This window comes from Toxotes jaculatrix, chromosome 7, assembly GCF_017976425.1.
Source record: "Toxotes jaculatrix isolate fToxJac2 chromosome 7, fToxJac2.pri, whole genome shotgun sequence".
Classification (NCBI taxonomy): Eukaryota; Metazoa; Chordata; class Actinopteri; family Toxotidae; genus Toxotes; species Toxotes jaculatrix.
In genome coordinates this window covers 19,429,735-19,447,334 of record NC_054400.1, presented here as the reverse complement: position 1 = coordinate 19,447,334, position 17,600 = coordinate 19,429,735, and the positions used below count along the sequence as shown (strand labels likewise).

Sequence of the window (17,600 nt, the reverse complement as noted above, 5' to 3'; positions counted from 1 at the left end):
TTAGAATTCAAAGGGCCCAGAGCAGAATAGCTAGAGTTAGTTAATTGTATATTAGAAGAATCTTTGTTTTGTTTATTCCATCTGAGAAATAATAACTTGGAAAACATACATGTCTTTAGGGAAAATTAATTCTAATACAGTAGGATCCACCATTAAATAACCTATATCAACAAGTACAGTTTATAATCTTGGCAACTGACTAGACTTCTAGACCATAAAAGATTTAAAGTATCTCACCTTAAGCTTTTGTTATTGGATATGCCTTCTTGGTGTGTTGTCATAATCAGCACTCAGTAAACAGATGTTCAAGCCTGTTGAAAGTATTGCAGTTCTAAATACTGTTGAGAATTTTTCACATAGCGCCTTAGTAGATTATTGGTTTGCAGATATTGTAAACAATTTGCTGTTTTGTTATGTGTGGAGATAATTATTTGTTTAAGTACTGGGGTATTTTAAATCAAACTCCAGGTATCTCAACTGGGATTTTGACCAAAAAAAATGTCAATCAGAAAAATAAAGCATTCAAATAATCCAGAGAAAGTAATTGTATGTGTTTTGTTTAGGGGTTTTGTGTATTGTCGAAATGAAGAGTTGGAGCCCGGCTGGGTGGTGTTCAGCAGCGGTCGCCTCCTCCACCGTCCCTCTTCCTTTGATGCCAAGCCTCATCAGCTGTGCCAGGTCATCGACCCCTTCACCCTCCAGGTACTGTTCCAATATTCCACCATTGGTTTGTATTTGATGTTGCCTCATTGAATGTATTTGACTTTGTAAATCTCGTTGCGGTTGCCTGTCTTTCCAGAGCCTACATAACAGTCTTGTTATACTGAGATGGGGGCTAGATAAAAGCTGCCTCGAGTCTTAAATGTGGCCATTAAAATCCAACCAATTCTTAGAAATTCAGTTGATATGCATGGCCGTAGCTAGGGTTAATGTTTACTGTGCCATTTTCAGGTGTGCCAGATTGTGCCCATGCCAGCCCATCATTTCCCTGTGGGCAGCAGCATGACCACGCTGCACCTCTGCTCAGATGGAACCTACCTGTACTGGGTCTGGTCCCCAGCCAGTCTCAACGAGAAGACGCAGAAAGGCCACTCAGTCTTCATGGATGTCTTTCACCTGTCTGTGAGTACTGTGTCCCCTAACATACACAGTAGTTTCAGGTGTATTCGGTATGTTTATGTTTTTTCCGTCTTTGATGTTTCCTCTCCCCTGTCCATGGAGCAGACACAGACAGGGTTGTGCGTCGCAGACATCTTGCAGGAGAGGGTTATTCTTACTCGCAAGGAAGGCGAGTCTTCCAAGTGCTTGAATGAACTTCTCTTGAGTCGAATGTCACGCTTCCGGGCCTCCCATTCTGCCACATTGGCTGCTCTCACAGGCTCTGCAATTACCAACACTGTCAAAGAGGAGCAGTCTGGTAATTCATCAGCAAAATGCTTTAATGTGCAAATTGTGTGGATCATATATGTGATTTTCTTTATCACAGAAAACGTTAAAAGATTTTCTGGTGACACATTTCTGTTTAATTCTTATGTAGCTGTCAACACTAGCTGTGGACTCCCTCTAAAGACTCTGAGAAAGACCCCGATGTACGTGTGTGGAACCTATCTCGTGATGCTGGTCTCCCCTCCTGGTGTATCTGGGAGCTCTGCCACACGCTCCCTGTTTGGAGGTACCAGCAGCCTGTCCTCTCTCAAAAGTAAGAGCACACACAGGCAGCGCTAAATCCTCTCTTTGTGTTAGGTTTTTTTTGGTATAATGCCAGATAGTTATACTGCATTTCTTTCCTTTTCAAGACTTTGTAAAAGTCAAAAAGTAAAACAGGCATTTTACATCATGTTTAGCTGCTTATATGTAAAATGATATAGACAGTAAGAAGCTCTGGTGAGACAAATAGCATTTTTTTGTCATTTAATACTCTGAAAATTTTGCTTAAAAAGTTGTAGGACCACCGTTTGTACTGCAATGTCAGTTATAAGTTTACTCACTAAACAAAACTGTTCATTTTTGCTCAGTTTTGGCCTCCAGCCTGGTCTTTAACCTGGCTGATGGTCAGTTCAGCAGCCGCGCGGACCTCATTGATGCTCCTGGCAGTTCTCTAGGCAGGGGAGCCCAGGTGGCAGGGCTAGGTGAGCTCATCACATTCTCCTGGTATATTTCAAACACATGCACAGCCAGTGTAATTGACATTTCATTGTGTAATCTTTGACTTCATAGGAGCATGTTATGATGCACTGAACAACTTGATATGGACCTGCTCTAGTGATTACATAGACCAGTGGTGCAACCCTGGGAACCAAGCCTTTCATCATGTGTGCCATAGGCTTGGTGTCAGCCATGTCATCAAAGAACCCAAAGGTAAACACACGAACTGCCCTGAGACCACGAGTTGCTCTTTTAATGAGTTCAGGTCTGAAATCTGATCATCTGCAAAATCTGTCCTTTCACAGAGGAAACTGTGGCCACTGGTGAGGTGATCAACCAGCTACTTCATCACGTAGGTGCTATGTGTATCCACCAGCTCAACTTGCTGGCGGCCAGCAGCAGCAGCTTGCCCCTGGACGCCCTCCTGGGCAAACAGCATCCCATCGAGGCCCGGCACTTCAGCAGCATCTGTGACATTATGGAGAAGGCCATGGTCAATGGAGACACCTGCATCATCCGCTGCATCTTGGTGGTGTTCCAGGTCAGTTTCAGGTTCTTCAGAAGATGACTCAGCCATTTTCTGTGTTTTTTTTTAGTTTGTTGATAATATTGTTCATTTTTGTTTGGTCATCTCCAGGTGGTGTTTAGGTTTTTCAATCCTCAGTCAGAGCAGAACAGGGAGAGTGTGCGCCGTTCCGGTCTACTCTTGTGGCAGCTACTCATGGCACCGGTGGATCAGATAGGAGCAGAGATTCAGAGAGAAGTGTGCCTGGCCATCAGGTAAGTCCTAAATTCTGCATAAAATACAGTATGTTATCTATCTATCTATCTATCTATCTATCTATCTATCTATCTATCTATCTATCTATCTATCTATCTGTATAGATGTAACAGATATAATGTTGTTTTGTATATTCATTGATAATAATGATGTTTAAGTGATTTAAATGAACTGTCTTTGTTTACCCCCCTCTCTGTCTCTGTAGCTCAGGCCTGAATACTTTGTATCAGGGGGAGGCTGAACTCAGCAAACTGCTGAAACTTGTTCTAACTGAAGGTGACTATCAAACATGCTTCTTTTAATGTAGAAGGCATTACTGGTTTTCTGGCAAATGTATCTCATATGGCACGCGTTTGTGTTCGATTCACAGGTGAAAGAAACAGTGGCCTGTCTCAGCTTCGGGATGTCATTCTCACCAATTTGGCAGACCAGCTGCAAAAGAATCGATTTGGGAGTGAAGAAGACGACCACTACAGGTAAGTGGCAACCTTGTTTCATTAGCATCATGTCTTAGTTTACAAACCTAAGTTAGCTCTCTGTGGGTACTTACTCGTCTAAAATGATTGAAATTTCCCTCTTTTACAGATTGAGTGATGAGCTGCTGCATTATATCCTCAAGACTGTAGTCCGAGAATCCTGCCTCCTCATTACCAAATGTCAGACTGTCGCCCGAGATGACTTCCAGAAGCTGCTCTCCACTGTGCCAGTATGGATATCTGCTCAGCAACACTGTGTGCTGACCAAAGATCACATGTTTTGTGAGATCGCATTCATACTAACTTGAGATGGTTTCCCTCTCTCTGTAGGTGGTCTCACCTAGTCTGCGCTACCTCATGGCTGTTCAGAACCACCTCCTCAGTAACACCATCCTAATCCGTCCGGATGATAATGATGACAGTGACAGCTCCCTACAAGGGGAAACAATGAAGGTACAGGTAAACATCCCCTTTAAATACCCCTACCTCTGTGCATGTGGAGTCTGTCTGTCTCTGTGTGTCTGTCAATGAGATACCAACCTGTGAAATGGAATCAATGAGAAATTAATATTTATTTATGGCTCTGCTTAACAATTCGTGCCTATAGTGTTGTTTCTAAATACTGCTACTCATGGTTACTGATGAAAGCGTGAACACAAAGTCGTCTCATCTGTAAACCAACAGCTCAGTTTGTGCTAACATACAGAGTTAAGCATAAAACGGAAATTATAATGTGTGTACACTTTTCATATTGCATGAAAGATGTAGCTACTGAAAATCTTGGAGGCTGTGTTACGTAAGTGTGGGCCTATTCTGTGTGTTGTCCTCAGGAGCTACAAAGCAGCATCCTGTCCCTAGCAACCAAGATCCTGGTGGGATGTGATGAAGTACTGGAAACCCTGCAGCAGGTGACCACAGCCCTGATTAACAGCGACATCCCTGACAGAGAAACAAGGTGAACTTTAAATTTCATCTTTTTCATAAGTCTTTTTGCAAGGTGGGAGAACTTTTGATTTTTGGTCTGATAGATATCATTCTTATCTACCAGCAACTTATTTTATTATATTTCATGACCAGACTTTTTAAGTCAATCTTTGGTGTCAGCTGTATTACCGTAAAACCGTAACGACAGCCCACAAAAATAAAACCAGACATGATGTTCTCATAGTTGGGTTTAAAGCTGCATTTCACTGTGAAACAAGATTAAGCTAAACCGGAGTAATGCTGAAGCCTCTTTAAAAAGAATGAAAGAGTGCATGAGAAATCATTTATGGATGCAGGCTTTTAAAATCACAGTGGCTTTGTTTTACCTCTTCAGATTTCCCTGTTTCCCCGGTTTTTCTGCTTAGCATCTGTCATCTTAACATTTCATTTTTGCCATCTCCTTTCTCAGGTTGAAAGGCCTGGAACAGGTAACCAAGGCTACCATGCTTGGGCACCTGCTGCCTGTGTTGCTCACTTCTCTGATGCACCCCAACCTGCAGACTCTCACTCTCGCCGATGCCCTCATGCCTCAGTTGGTGCAGCTGGTCCTCTATACCAGCCAGGTTGGTGCCTTGCCAGTCCAAAAGACAATTCTTGCATTGAATAAAAAGTTTTTTTTCTTGTTGTTCTTCTTCTTATTTAAATATTAATTTCCACTGTCTGTTTTCCAGACTGCCCTTTTACTAAAGACTCAGTCTCCACTGTTCACTGAAGAGCCTCCACCTATGGGTGGTGCTCTAGGGCAGGGGGCAAAGGCATGTGCCACTGATGACAAGTAAGTTTTCTAAATGTCCACCATAAGAATGTCGAAAATTAATTCACAAACGAATGCATCTGGTTATATACTGAATCACTGTTCTGCATAATTTAGCATTTTAATGAGGAAAAGCAGACATCACCATGTTTATAGAAGCAGATGATCAAGTACCAGCTGTCGTGTCTGTGAAAAGCTCCGATTTCCAAAACCAGACATTTGTTTGTGTCCTTGATATTAGAATTCTTGACGAGCGTGAGGAGCCAGGTTTCCTGACAGGACTGAAAATCCCAGCCCCGTGGGCTGCTGGGAAAACAGTAGAGACAGTGCACCCTGTGAGGGACAATTACAAGTTTAAGGAGACGGTACACATCCCAGGCGCCCGCTGCCTGTACCTTCGCTTTGATTCTCGCTGCTCTTCGCAGTATGACTATGACAAGGTAGCGACCCCCACGTCACACCAGCTGTAGGCCCTTCATGGTCTTCACTCTTTGTAGCTGTCACATATGTTTTGTGTCATTTCTCAAGTGTAGCAAATCTCTGCTTTGTGGATTTTCACTTTAACTGTGTTCTCTGATATTTTAGTTGGTTATCTATGCTGGTCCCAACACGAACAGTCGTAAAGTAACAGAGTATGGAGGAAACACTCTGGGATATGGCAGTCGCAGTGTCTTGGGGACAGGATGGCCCAAAGACCTTGTTAAGGTACAAGAAACTGTTTTGTACAAACATAAACACGGAACACACAGACACACATACAGTCTGGAAAAGCTAAATTTCTGTTCCCTGCTGTAGGTCGAAGGAGACACTGTGACCTTTTCCTTTGAGATGAGGAGTGGACGTGAACACAACACCCCCGATAAAGCCATGTGGGGGTTCTCCTGCACCGTTAGAGCTCAGGTAAACACACACAACACAGACACATCCCAAACATCTGTGTTCAGTATTGTTTAATCATACTGAGAGCGTGGAACATGAAGAACAGCAGCTAATTCTGAACACGCTGATTGTTTTTGTTTTCAGGAGTCATCTGAGGATGTCTCTGGAGGGCTCCCCTTCCTGGCAGACCTTGCACTGGGTCTATCAGTGCTGGCCTGCTCAATGCTCCGCATTTTGTACAACGGACCAGAGGTTACAAGGGAGGAGGAAGCTTGCCATGATTTGCTCTGCTCAAAGCTGCTGCAAAGGTGACACACAAAAAAGTACTCCATCGTATTGTTTACCCATGTGATAAATATTGTACAATTTAAGAGTTGGTACATATTCTTTAGTGGTATGTAGTTGAACATAGCAAAACACCTGGCAGCCAAGATGGCAGACTGGTGACTGGCTTTGTTTTTTCTTTAGGTGCCAGTGGCAGGTAGAAGCAAATGGTGCAATCTCTCCTGCCCTCACGCCCAGCCCTTCACCTCTGCCACTCACCATCGAGGAGGACCGGGAGTTCACCTACCCCTCTGATGTACTCATCCCACCCCCAGGCCTTATGCCAGGGACCTACTTTGACTTGCCTCGTATCCGCCTCCCCCCAGGCATCATGGGAAGGCTACGAGAGGTGTCTGGAAGGGCTCGACCGCAGTTCCGTCCCAGCATCAAGTAAGAAGTTCATGCTGTCACAGTAATAGAGGGTATTCATGTATGTGTCCTGTCTGTACTGTATGCAGATGTCGCAGTAGTCACTGCCCCCAAAAGGCAAACACAGATATGCTGCTAATTCAGGCATTCTGTTTTTTTCAGATTACTAAAGAGAGGCCAGGCCATTTTGAAACATTTCTTTCTAAGAGGCTGTGTAACTTTTTAAAAAAAGTTTTGTGAGTGAATTATGTAATATAAAGTATAAATACTTTTCAAAACTGTCCACAGATGATCAGAATATTCTTTGAAGACCTTGTGATTTTGATTAGGCAAATATATCTTGCTTTAAAATAGGACCAGCAGTCTAGGGTTTTGTTTGCCTTGAGGCTCTGCTCATATGGTAAATTATTAGTTTTCCTCTTTGTACTGTAGCTCTCTATTCAAAGCAGCCATAGTTTTTGGATACCCATCATTAAGTAAAGTTCTTATTGTTTTCTTGTCAAAAGCATTATGTAAATTTAATATTCAACTATGTTTTTTTCTCTCTGTAAGAGAGGTAATCAGACCAGACGTTATGGAGGAGGTTATTGTATCTTGCGTCATAAAACATCTGAGCCTGGTCGATGCCCTTCAGTCACTTGTCAACTACCAGTATCGTGAGGACCACGCAGAGGAATATGACCTGGTCTGTAAGATCATGGCTGAGACCTTCAAGAAGATCAATGCTATGCAGCGTCAGCTGCAGGTAAGCTAAAGTGACACAGTAAGGTTAAAATAAAAAAAAAAAAAAAAAAGAGTTTAACAGTATGTAAATTAAATAAATTAGAAGTAAAGTAAATCAGGCTACTAACTTGAACAGAGAGTGGAGGACCGTGTCTGATTGTCTCCCGTGTTGCTTTCAGAGTGTCGCAGAATTGGAACAGAAGTGGCAGAATGAGGTAGAGGAGGCCCAGCAGGGAAAGCTGGAGAACAACACTCCTTTCTTTCACGACTACCACTTCTTTGAGGTGCCCTCGACGACACACGTACACATCATACATATATTTTACAGAGATTATACCATTACCACTACCATTTGCTATTAAGTTAATTGATTTTTTTAAATTTGCTTTGTTTTTTTGTACCAGAACAAAATTAAGGAGCTGGAACTGCTCTGCTCCCTGAAGGAGGTCCCACTTGATTTTAGTGACTTGGAAAACGTTGTCCTTGCATTGAGGTAAGTTCTTCAAAATGACCTCATTTATATAATTCACAGAAATATAAGCCAGTGCTCTGACATGATGTATCTGTGCCCACAGGGAGAAGTTCTTTCAGGAGGTGAACACCACGCACATCAGAAGTAGCACCCCACTCGCCAAAACAAAGGCGCTGGTGAAAAGTCTGATGAACCGCACTGAGCTGCTGCTCCATGTTACCATCGCTCCACATTGTAGAAGCCTGACCACCACACCTGCTGGTACACCAGGTCCAGGTACACACAATCTTTATATATGTCTGCTTATGTTACTAATTAGCTGTTAAGTGAAACCATGTTTTGATTAGAGACTTGTTCTTTCAGACAGATGTTCAGGCCCCATGTTGTCAAACCCTCCCATTACTGAAATGTCCTTGAGCTAGTGTTCCTATTAAATCTATGGGTACAGTTATGTAACTCACATGGGGAGTCTGACTTTAATGAATTTCTGGAAATATGTTGTCTCGTTCCCTTACTTCTGTGAATCTTTTGTTAGTTTTTAATTCCTGCATGACTTTTAAGTGATTTAGTTTCCCCGAGACAGACGGGAGGCAAGTTTTTGATTTTCACTTAATTTCGCCTATTTATTTGCTTCAGCCTCTAAGTCAGTGTCAGAGGCCAAGACAGTGATCCCGCTGGTGAAGCAGCCAGTCTTCCTGCGCAGCATGTCCGCACCCTCTGACTTGGAGATGATTGCTAACCAGGACCTGGAGTTTACACACGCTCCCCAAAGGTCTGTTTTTGTTTGATAGATTTAATCATGGAAAATCAGAGGAATGAAACAGAGGTTGAAGTTATTCCTTTCCTCCTATTTACCAGAGTGTTTGTTTTTTTTGTTTGTTTTTTTAGGAGGCGACACCACCCCACCAGTCATCGCAGCAGCTCATTTACCCTGCTGCAGTCTCTGGCCATAGAGGACAGCCGTGACAAGCCAACATACAGTGTGCTGCTGGGACAGCTCTTTGCCTTTATCGGGACTACACCTGATCAAGCTGTAAGTTTCTTACTCATCACTCAGTGCCCTTTTGTTTTCGTACTGAGTTGTTTGGTGCCATAGCTGCATGGAAATCAATAGGTGAACTCTGGCCTGACGTTGAGATATTTTGTACCTGTCAATTCTGTAGGTTTCAAGCAGCAGTTTCCTGTCTGCTGCGCAGACACGTTGGAGACGTGGCAGCACACGAAAGCAGGCACTTGTTCATATGAGGGAGTTGCTCACTGCTGCTGTTAGAGTGGGTGGGGTCACCCACTTAGTGGGGCCAGTCACTATGGTACTACAAGGCGGCCCAAGGTAAGAAGAGAGGCTGAAACACGGCTAACAATCGGAACTCTCTTCATACATGTAACTACTAAAAATGTCTGTTGAAATGTATATGTAAATGTTTTTGCATTGTAGCTGTTTGTAGTATAAAACATTTAAGGCACAGTATAACATTGTTTCATTGTGTCTGTTTCCTCTACACATCTGTGTCTGTGTGCCATCTGTGCAGGATTGAGGAGCTCACCTGTGGTGGAATGGTAGAGCAGGTGCAGGAGGCCTTCGGGGAGACCATGACGTCCGTAGTGTCACTATGTGCTCGCTACCCCATTGCTTGTGCCAACAGTATAGGCTTGCTTTGCACAATCCCCTACACCAGGCAAGAGAATCTCGAATTACCTCTCTTTTACTATCCCCGTGTTAGCAGACCCTCAGATTGCTCACCCCCATTTATTGTCTGTGTTGTCATAGGAGCGAGGAGCAGTGCCTAGTTCGGAGTGGGCTGGTTCAGCTGATGGACAGCCTGTGTAGTCTAAGTGGTCAGAGGGAATGCAGCTCAAATGAGAAGCAGACCAAAAAGCAGAAGGTGGCCACCATGGCTTGGGCTGCTTTCCAGGTGCTGGCCAACAGATGCATTGAGTGGGAGAAGGTAGAAGGTAAGCAAAGTTTGTAGCTGCTCACTCTGATTATGTGCGCACAGTGACTAGTGTTACTGTCAAAGGTCCTCAGTAATGAGGGCTCTTTAAAGATGTTTTCTTGGCTTTTTCACACTGTCAGCTGAAATCATTAGTTGTGCTTTGTAATGATAGGTTGGTGATCATTGTTTTTCCTCTTCAAAGGTGGGTCTACAGATGCAGTGCACTCTGGTCTGGCACGGCAGGTGTCCAGCCTGCTGACCAATCACCTGGCCAGAGCCACAGAGTGCTGCGGGAATCAGGCAGCTGGCAACGATGCCTTACAGGATGTGCTCAGTCTGCTCAATGACCTTTCTAGGTAAAGTATAATGTTATTTATAAATATTCTGTATTTACTTATATCACGTCTGTGTATATATTTGTGTGTATTAATACAATGTATGTATATGTTCCTTTGTGTGTTTCAGGAGCCACATAGGGAAAGCTATCCTGAGTCAGCCAGCTTGTGTTTCTAAGCTTTTGTCTCTGCTGCTTGATCAGAGACCCTCTCCAAAGCTGGTACTTATCATCCTCCAGCTTTGCCGAGCTGCCCTCCCTCTCATGAGTGTGGAGGACTGTGGTAACGTGGCCCTTCCCTCGTGGAGCTACTCTATTAACACACTAGATGCTGAGCAGCAAGATGCAAGTGACCCTGCCTCACGTATTGCTGCCTTGCTGCTAGCGAAGCTGGCAGACTATGTAGTACCAGGTTGGTCTCTTGTCCTCTGGAATATTAAATAAATGTGTGTGGAAGGGGGTGACCCCTGTAAACAGCTGCTCTGCTAATTCTTAATATTTACAATATTCCCTCTTTACTAGGCTGCCAGACCCTACTCTCCCCCAGCTCCTCTGAGCCAGACACGAGTCTGTCCCGAGCCAGCTCCAAAGGAGCTCTGAAGTCTGAGGATGTTGGGGAGGAGGGAGAGGCTGTTGATGGCAAGCTGTCAATCTTTATCCACAAGAGAGAGGACCAGTCTTCTCATGAGGTTCTACAACCACTTCTCAGGTAAAATTTCCCCAAATGTTGTTGTGTTTAATTTCACATCAGCAAGCTCAGCCTAGCCTTCTCTGACATGAGCGTTCTTCCACCCTGTTTGGAATGCAGCAGCTCAGAGGGACGTCCCTTTCGGCTTGGCACGGGAGCAAACATGGAAAAGGTGGTAAAGATGGACAGAGACATGACTAAGGTAAAAGTTTGGATATTGACTAAAAATCAAAAGTAAACACTGAATTCAGTGACAGTATGAATAGTAGCACTTCCTAACCTTTGCTCACCTCCATTCTGTTCAAATTCCTCCCTAGAGTGGAAGCTGTGAGGTGATCACAGAGGAGGCATCTGCTGCCCTGAGGAAGGCCAACAAGTGGGCCCAGTCTGGACTGATAGTGAGTGTTGGTCCACCTGTGGAGACTCTGGCCCAGGAGACAGCTGGAGGCATCACCACTGGTGACAAGAAGAAGACTGCTCAGACTGCTGTTTGTAGGGACAGGAATGCTGAGCTGGCCAGGTACTGTTTGATTTAGGGTTCAGAAACACAAGTTAACATTTCAGTATCCCATGTAGGTCACACTCCCATTGCAATTGTAAATGCCACAGATAGAGTATGGCATATTTTGGTCAATATGCTTATGTGACAGGCATCAATATTGAGTGTGGTAGTAACGGTTCCTCTTAAAACCTCCCTTGAACAGGTCGGACCCTGTCAGGCCGTTCATCAGTGGACATGTCGCCAACAGTATGGCTGCTGAGGTTATTGCTCTGCTGCACAGTCTGCTCACTGCTCCAGAGTCCAACACAGCTCAGATCTGGACAAGCACTGCTGAAAAAGTAAATGATTATCATGTTTCCACCTTCACTGCAATGAGTTTCTGTTAACTGAGGTTATAACTTGCTGCAAATTCTCACTACAGGGACATTGATCATTAAATATAATTGAAAATATATCAGCCTAATGCTTTTTCCTTTGGGTTCTATGGTAGGTTCTTTCCCGGGCTCTAATGTTTATCCCTCAGCTGGGGAAGTATGCTGAGAGTATTCTGGAAAATGGCAGCAGCAGTGGTAGGAAACTGGCTAAACTGCAGGCCATTGGCAGACAGGCTGTGGCTGCACTCTGCGCCCTTGGAGGCTTCAAAGAAACTATTAAGATCGGCTCTGAGGTCCAGGTTAGTTCAAGGAGATAAAACAGTGAAATTCTATCCTTACATATTAACTTGTGTGCTATAATTTGCATTTGAATAAATATTTCCTGTGATTTCTCTACTCTGCAGGTGGTAGGTAAAGGAGTTCTGGGTAGTGTGGGCATAGTTATGTCCATAAATGAGCAGGAGGGCATCGCTACAGTCAAGTTTCCTTCTTGCGAGTACAGGAGAGCTTGCAAAGCCTCAGACATCCTGACAGTACCTATATCACGCCTCTGCACTCCCAGATCTGAGGTAAGAGTTCCTTCATCAAACACAACACAGTCTTTATTTTAATGGAAAAATAGCTGCGTGATTCTCACTTGTGTCTCTCTTTCTATCTTAACCCACCCACAACAGGCTCTTCCCCTGTATAAGCTCTCAATCACAGAAAAGGTGGTACAAGCGGTGCAGTCCATGCTTCTGCCACAGGAGGGCAGTCTCTCCATTCACACTTCTCTACCAGCTACAGGAGATGGCTCCAGCCCAGTAATGGCTGCAGTGCGCTTGTTGGCTGAAATCAGAACCAGGTTAGTAAACACTGATATAAATAAACTCAATGGCTAATTTTCTATGCGTCTTGACAAAGTGGTGGATACTGATGACTCCATGTTAAAACTGTTGTTTTTTTGTATTATGTTCCTAATTTGCAAATCTGATTCTAAATCTCACCGGTTCCACATTTACTGATGGTTTAAGGTGGGCCAATGTTGTTTTTCGTCTGCTGTATTTAAAATGTGGGCACTTTGAAACTGCAACTCTGAAAATCTGATGCAATAATGCAATGAAACACAGCAAAACTATAGATTGGACAAATATCACAAGGTTCTTGCTGGTGTTTTTTTTTTTTTGTTCAGGGCATGCCTGGTGATGGCACAGCTCCTAGAAGATAGCTCCTTCTGTGAAGAGTTCATTCAGCAGTGTCCTGCTGCTGTTGAGGTTCTCAATCTCGTTGCCCAGGAATGCAGCCCTGGTGAGCATGTTATTCACACAAGTAATATGAGCGCACAAAACTTCGCAAATGCAGTATAATGCATTTGGTCTGTAACACCATACACTACTGGCAGCTGTGTGTGTGTGTGACAGATTTCTGTCGTCTTGTGCAGGAGAGCGTCTTGGGATGGTTGAGGCTCAGTGTGAAAGAGTGAGAATGCTGTACCGGGACTGTGCTCGGCCACCACCTCCACCACTGCAGACTGACAGACGCCAGGTGAGAGTTAGAATAGTTTTTAGAATGTTTTTTGTTGCAGTAACCAACAACAAACACAAGAGAAATCCCCCCTCATGTCACATGTAATACATCTGGGCTAGGTGCAGCAGAAAATACACATTTATCATGGAAGAAAGTTGAAAAAGAATCTTTTGTTTGCAGAGACAGAAAAAGCCAAACTTCAGTCTTAAATCACTAAAGTCTGTTGGAAATGTATTAATTGACTTACAGCTGCAGGCAAGATAATTATAGTATGAAATTCTTATATTGCTGCAAGCCTCAACTCATCATGCGCTCAAAAATCTTCAAAGACATTTTGATGTACTAAACAGTCTGATTTGTTGTCTCCAATTATCTCCTTCTGTCTTTGATGTTCTTGCCACACCAGCCCAAGGAGATCACTTGGTGTCCATCCAGAGTGTTCCCTCCAGTCCGTGCCTGCATGTTCTCATCCCGTCTGACCTCTGTTACCTTCTTGGCTGATCCAAGTGCCGGAGGAGGTCTGCCTAGAGGCACATTCATCTACGCCACCTCTCCTGTACCAGTTCAGGTACACACATCACAGTGGAAATGCACTCCTGCAGTGATAGTTGCCATCTCAGTTTGTTTGAACATGTATTAGTGTGCATTCACTGATACTTCTGCCTGCCCACAGTCTTTCATTTACTTGTCTTTGTCTCTGCAGGCACCATCTTTTTACTGGGAGATAGAAATTGTCTCCTATGGAGACTCTGAGGAGGACAGTGGCCCCATTGTGTCCTTTGGTTTTGCCACTGAGGCAGAGAAGAGAGACGGAGCTTGGACCAACCCAGTTGGCACATGTCTGTTTCATAAGTATGTTCAACTGCCTATTAAATCTGAGAGACTCCATCTTTCCCCTCACTTATTCTCTGTCTCTGACTTGAGTGCTGACTGCTATCCTTCTCTTTTGTGTTGTTCCGTCTCTGTGTGTCTCTTTCCCGTCTGTCTGTGTGTCAGTAATGGTAGGGCAGTGCATTACAATGGCTCCAGTCTGCTGCAGTGGAAAAGTGTCAGGCTGGATGTGGCTCTGCTTCCTGGTGAGAAAGGAGACAAAACGTGTTTTTCTCCATATATATATTCCACCATCTCTTTTGTTCGATTTAATCAAATAGAAATCCATACAGCGATGTATGTCATGGATTTGAACTAAACTCCTTAAAACCATTGCATCTTAACTGGCTGCTTTTTCAACAAAGCCTTTTTTTAAACTTCCTTATCTGAAGCTGTATCCAGTGTTAGCATATTTTAAAATACGTCATTACCTGCTAACGCTGAGTCATCACTGAGACGTGATCTTACATTTTCATAAACACAGGTGACGTGGCTGGAATAGGCTGGGAGCGCTCTGAGGGCACTCCTCCACCTCCTGGTCAGGCCCCTAAAGGCAGGGTCTACTTTACCTACTGTGGCCAGCGGCTCAGCCCCATTCTTGAGGATGTAGCTGGTGGAATGTGGCCCCTGGTTCACATTCAAAAGAAGGTGGGTTTCTGCTGGCTTAAATGACCTTTAAGGCTTTATATTTGAATTGTTGGTAAGCTCTTGTAAAAATTTGGTTCATCACTTGGTTTGGTTCATTTTCAATTTTCCATTTTTCACTGTTTCATGTTTTTGTAGAACTCAAAGATCCGTGCCAATTTCGGAAGCCGACCTTTTGCGTACGCAGAGGGCCAAGCACACAGAAATGCGGCTGACTTGTGTGTAGACCTTGCAGAGGAAATAAGTGCAAATTTTGAAGCACTGCCCTTTGCTATGGCTTCAGACAGCGATAATGATGCAGGTGCAAGTGTGACATCAGACTCTGGCTCTCATGGACCCCCATGTCGGATTGCAGCTGTTGCCGTTGCCCAGCAACGTATGTCTATCAGCTCCATCTTAGTTTGAACCAAAAATGTGCATGTTTTTACTTTTATTTCTCAGAGTTTTTTTGTTTTTGTATCACTTTTTCTATGAGTTGTTTGCATGTGCTAAGTCTGCATCTTCTGTCTTTTCCTTTTGGTACAGAGTACAACAGTGACCTGTCGTGCCATTACAAGGTGGAACTGAGCTATGAGAACCTTGTCACCTCTGGGCCCGACCCACATCCTCCGCCTATCGCAGATGATGAGAGTGATGACGAGGACGATGACGATGTCCCACGGGTGAGTGAGGACTCCTCTTCTCCACGCAATGTCCAGAAAAAGCTGTATGCTTGTATACTTCATTATTAATTTTGATTTGGGTTTGACATTAGGAGGACCACTATGCCCTGCTGGTCAAGGCATGGGAGACCAAAGTGTTTCCTACCATTCGTAGGCGGTTCCGTAATGAGGCTGAGAGGAAATCTGGCTTGGACCAAATCAAAGGAGCTCTGCAGCTGGGTAAAGACTGAAAGAACGTCATTAAAGCATTGACTTAAAGTGTAGTATAACACAAAGCAAAATACCATAACATAAAACATGTATGTACAACGTATTTTCCCCAAGTCAAGAAATAAACAGCTCAGCAGATCCACAAACTTCAAGGTTTTTGTATAAAAAGGTTGTAACAGATTTTTTGTATCTGAATCTAATCATCAGTATAACACAAACAGAATGAAAGTGGTTTGCTGGCATCAGAAACTGAGACATAAATCATAATGGGTCAGAACATGACTTTAATGGAAAAAAATGGAACAGAAGAGAAATTGAAAATATAGAAAGGTGAAAAACCTAGTTTCCATCCTCTGTACTCATTATGCACCTCCTCTGCTGGCTGGCTTCACTTTCAGAATCAAGCTTCTACGGCTGAAATACCTTCCACTTTATTGCTAATAATGAAGATGCATTAGTGCAGCACACAAATGTAATTCGAAATTAATTATCCTTTAACAAATCAGAACAAGGTAGGACAACTGATAAAAGTTAACAGCCTTGTTTATTAAACGAATGATTGATTAAACCATACCCATTCTGAGCATATGGATATTTTTACTTGGAATATAAATTAAACAAAGACACCTGTAACACTGTGTATCTCTGTTGTGCATTTCAATGAAAACAGGCATGGTGGACATTGCAAGACAAACAGTGGAGTTCCTGTATGAAGAGAATGGTGGCATTCCCCGTGACCTCTACCTCCCTACCATTGAGGATATCAAGGACGAGGCCAACAAGTTCACTATTGACAAAGTTCGCAAAGGTACCACTCACCTACATCACTGTATAAGCTGAAATGACCTGAGCTCGTAAGCACTGCATTAAAACTGTTTAGCATTTTCACTGACCTTGTCTATAACTATGCATTTTCAACACAGGCTTGACGGTGGTCATCCGCTGTCCTGACAGCAACAATACCAACAGCACAACAGGGGGAACAGCACTGCCGAAGTTTGCTATCCGGGGCATGTTGAAGACCTTTGGTTTGCATGGGGTGGTGCTGGATGTGGACTCTGTAAGTACAGTACTTGGCTCTCCAGTACCTTCACAGTAACTTTATCTGTAAACTGACTTGTTTCTTGCACTTGTGTTTGTTCAGGTGAATGAACTGGTACAGGTGGAGACCTACCTGCGCAGTGAGGGGGTGCTGGTGAGGTACTGGTACCCCATTGAGATGCTGGAGCGCCCACCTGCTGGATCTCGACGGACCGCGGCTAACGGCTTAGTCTCACTAGACAGCAGCAACATTCAGATTCATAGGTAACATTTGAGCTTGATGATGAGCAGGATGTATATGTATCCTGCACTTGTGCTTGAGATCCCATCTATTTTACTGCTTTGCTTCAGGGAACTGCTTCGCTGTGAGAGTGCGCTGGCCCGGTTATACTGCCGTATGGCCTTGCTCAACATCTTTGCCCCCAAGAATCCCCACACCTTCACTCGTCTCTTCCACATACCTGCGATCCGTGACATCACCTTGGAACACCTGCAGCTTCTGTCCAATCAGCTGCTGGCTCCACCCCTCCCTGGTGAGTGGAAATTGGGAACAGCTGGATTTCTCTGTAAATGTTCTGTTCCGTTTCTGTGCTGAATGCTCTGATGCTGTTCCTCCTGCAGATGGCACTATTAGCTCTAGTTCAATCCTGGTGGCCCAGTCAGTGCTTCATAACCTCCAGGGCCAAAGCTGTTCTCCCACAGACCTGTTCTACCAGGGCAATGCTCAGCCCATCAGGGAGTGGTTGACAGTGGCCATCACCCGTGCCTTGCATCAAGGAGAGGAGAGCTTACTGGAGCTCACGAAGCAGATCTGCTGCTTCCTACAGGTCAGCTCTGCCAATCACTAGTTGATTTAATAAACTGCTCCTGGATTTAATAAACTGTCTCTGGATACCACTTTGTAAAGCTGCTAAACTTCTCTTATAA

The 17,600-nt window shown here is 44.0% G+C and overlaps 1 protein-coding gene across 1 annotated transcript in view; it reads left to right on the top strand.

Moving 5' to 3' along the window:
• LOC121184468 (probable E3 ubiquitin-protein ligase HECTD4) overlaps positions 1-17,600 on the top strand; it is a 35,975-nt gene that overhangs the window by 7,935 nt on the left and 10,440 nt on the right. The window contains exons 6-57 of the mRNA XM_041042133.1: positions 564-702; positions 952-1,122; positions 1,225-1,417; positions 1,538-1,699; positions 2,016-2,129; positions 2,218-2,358; positions 2,451-2,686; positions 2,783-2,925; positions 3,132-3,202; positions 3,297-3,402; positions 3,512-3,632; positions 3,733-3,861; positions 4,233-4,357; positions 4,796-4,949; positions 5,058-5,161; positions 5,382-5,580; positions 5,726-5,845; positions 5,936-6,040; positions 6,164-6,327; positions 6,488-6,733; positions 7,265-7,457; positions 7,615-7,719; positions 7,840-7,928; positions 8,011-8,183; positions 8,544-8,679; positions 8,796-8,940; positions 9,071-9,237; positions 9,437-9,583; positions 9,676-9,860; positions 10,044-10,197; positions 10,307-10,587; positions 10,698-10,884; positions 10,984-11,065; positions 11,181-11,383; positions 11,568-11,703; positions 11,856-12,038; positions 12,144-12,308; positions 12,414-12,583; positions 12,911-13,026; positions 13,160-13,263; positions 13,652-13,813; positions 13,949-14,097; positions 14,242-14,321; positions 14,600-14,763; positions 14,899-15,136; positions 15,286-15,422; positions 15,515-15,641; positions 16,303-16,440; positions 16,556-16,692; positions 16,777-16,937; positions 17,025-17,206; positions 17,295-17,500. Of these exons, the coding sequence (XP_040898067.1) occupies positions 564-702; positions 952-1,122; positions 1,225-1,417; positions 1,538-1,699; positions 2,016-2,129; positions 2,218-2,358; positions 2,451-2,686; positions 2,783-2,925; positions 3,132-3,202; positions 3,297-3,402; positions 3,512-3,632; positions 3,733-3,861; positions 4,233-4,357; positions 4,796-4,949; positions 5,058-5,161; positions 5,382-5,580; positions 5,726-5,845; positions 5,936-6,040; positions 6,164-6,327; positions 6,488-6,733; positions 7,265-7,457; positions 7,615-7,719; positions 7,840-7,928; positions 8,011-8,183; positions 8,544-8,679; positions 8,796-8,940; positions 9,071-9,237; positions 9,437-9,583; positions 9,676-9,860; positions 10,044-10,197; positions 10,307-10,587; positions 10,698-10,884; positions 10,984-11,065; positions 11,181-11,383; positions 11,568-11,703; positions 11,856-12,038; positions 12,144-12,308; positions 12,414-12,583; positions 12,911-13,026; positions 13,160-13,263; positions 13,652-13,813; positions 13,949-14,097; positions 14,242-14,321; positions 14,600-14,763; positions 14,899-15,136; positions 15,286-15,422; positions 15,515-15,641; positions 16,303-16,440; positions 16,556-16,692; positions 16,777-16,937; positions 17,025-17,206; positions 17,295-17,500 (7,945 nt within the window). The remainder of the gene's footprint in view (positions 1-563; positions 703-951; positions 1,123-1,224; positions 1,418-1,537; positions 1,700-2,015; positions 2,130-2,217; positions 2,359-2,450; positions 2,687-2,782; positions 2,926-3,131; positions 3,203-3,296; positions 3,403-3,511; positions 3,633-3,732; positions 3,862-4,232; positions 4,358-4,795; positions 4,950-5,057; positions 5,162-5,381; positions 5,581-5,725; positions 5,846-5,935; positions 6,041-6,163; positions 6,328-6,487; positions 6,734-7,264; positions 7,458-7,614; positions 7,720-7,839; positions 7,929-8,010; positions 8,184-8,543; positions 8,680-8,795; positions 8,941-9,070; positions 9,238-9,436; positions 9,584-9,675; positions 9,861-10,043; positions 10,198-10,306; positions 10,588-10,697; positions 10,885-10,983; positions 11,066-11,180; positions 11,384-11,567; positions 11,704-11,855; positions 12,039-12,143; positions 12,309-12,413; positions 12,584-12,910; positions 13,027-13,159; positions 13,264-13,651; positions 13,814-13,948; positions 14,098-14,241; positions 14,322-14,599; positions 14,764-14,898; positions 15,137-15,285; positions 15,423-15,514; positions 15,642-16,302; positions 16,441-16,555; positions 16,693-16,776; positions 16,938-17,024; positions 17,207-17,294; positions 17,501-17,600) is intronic.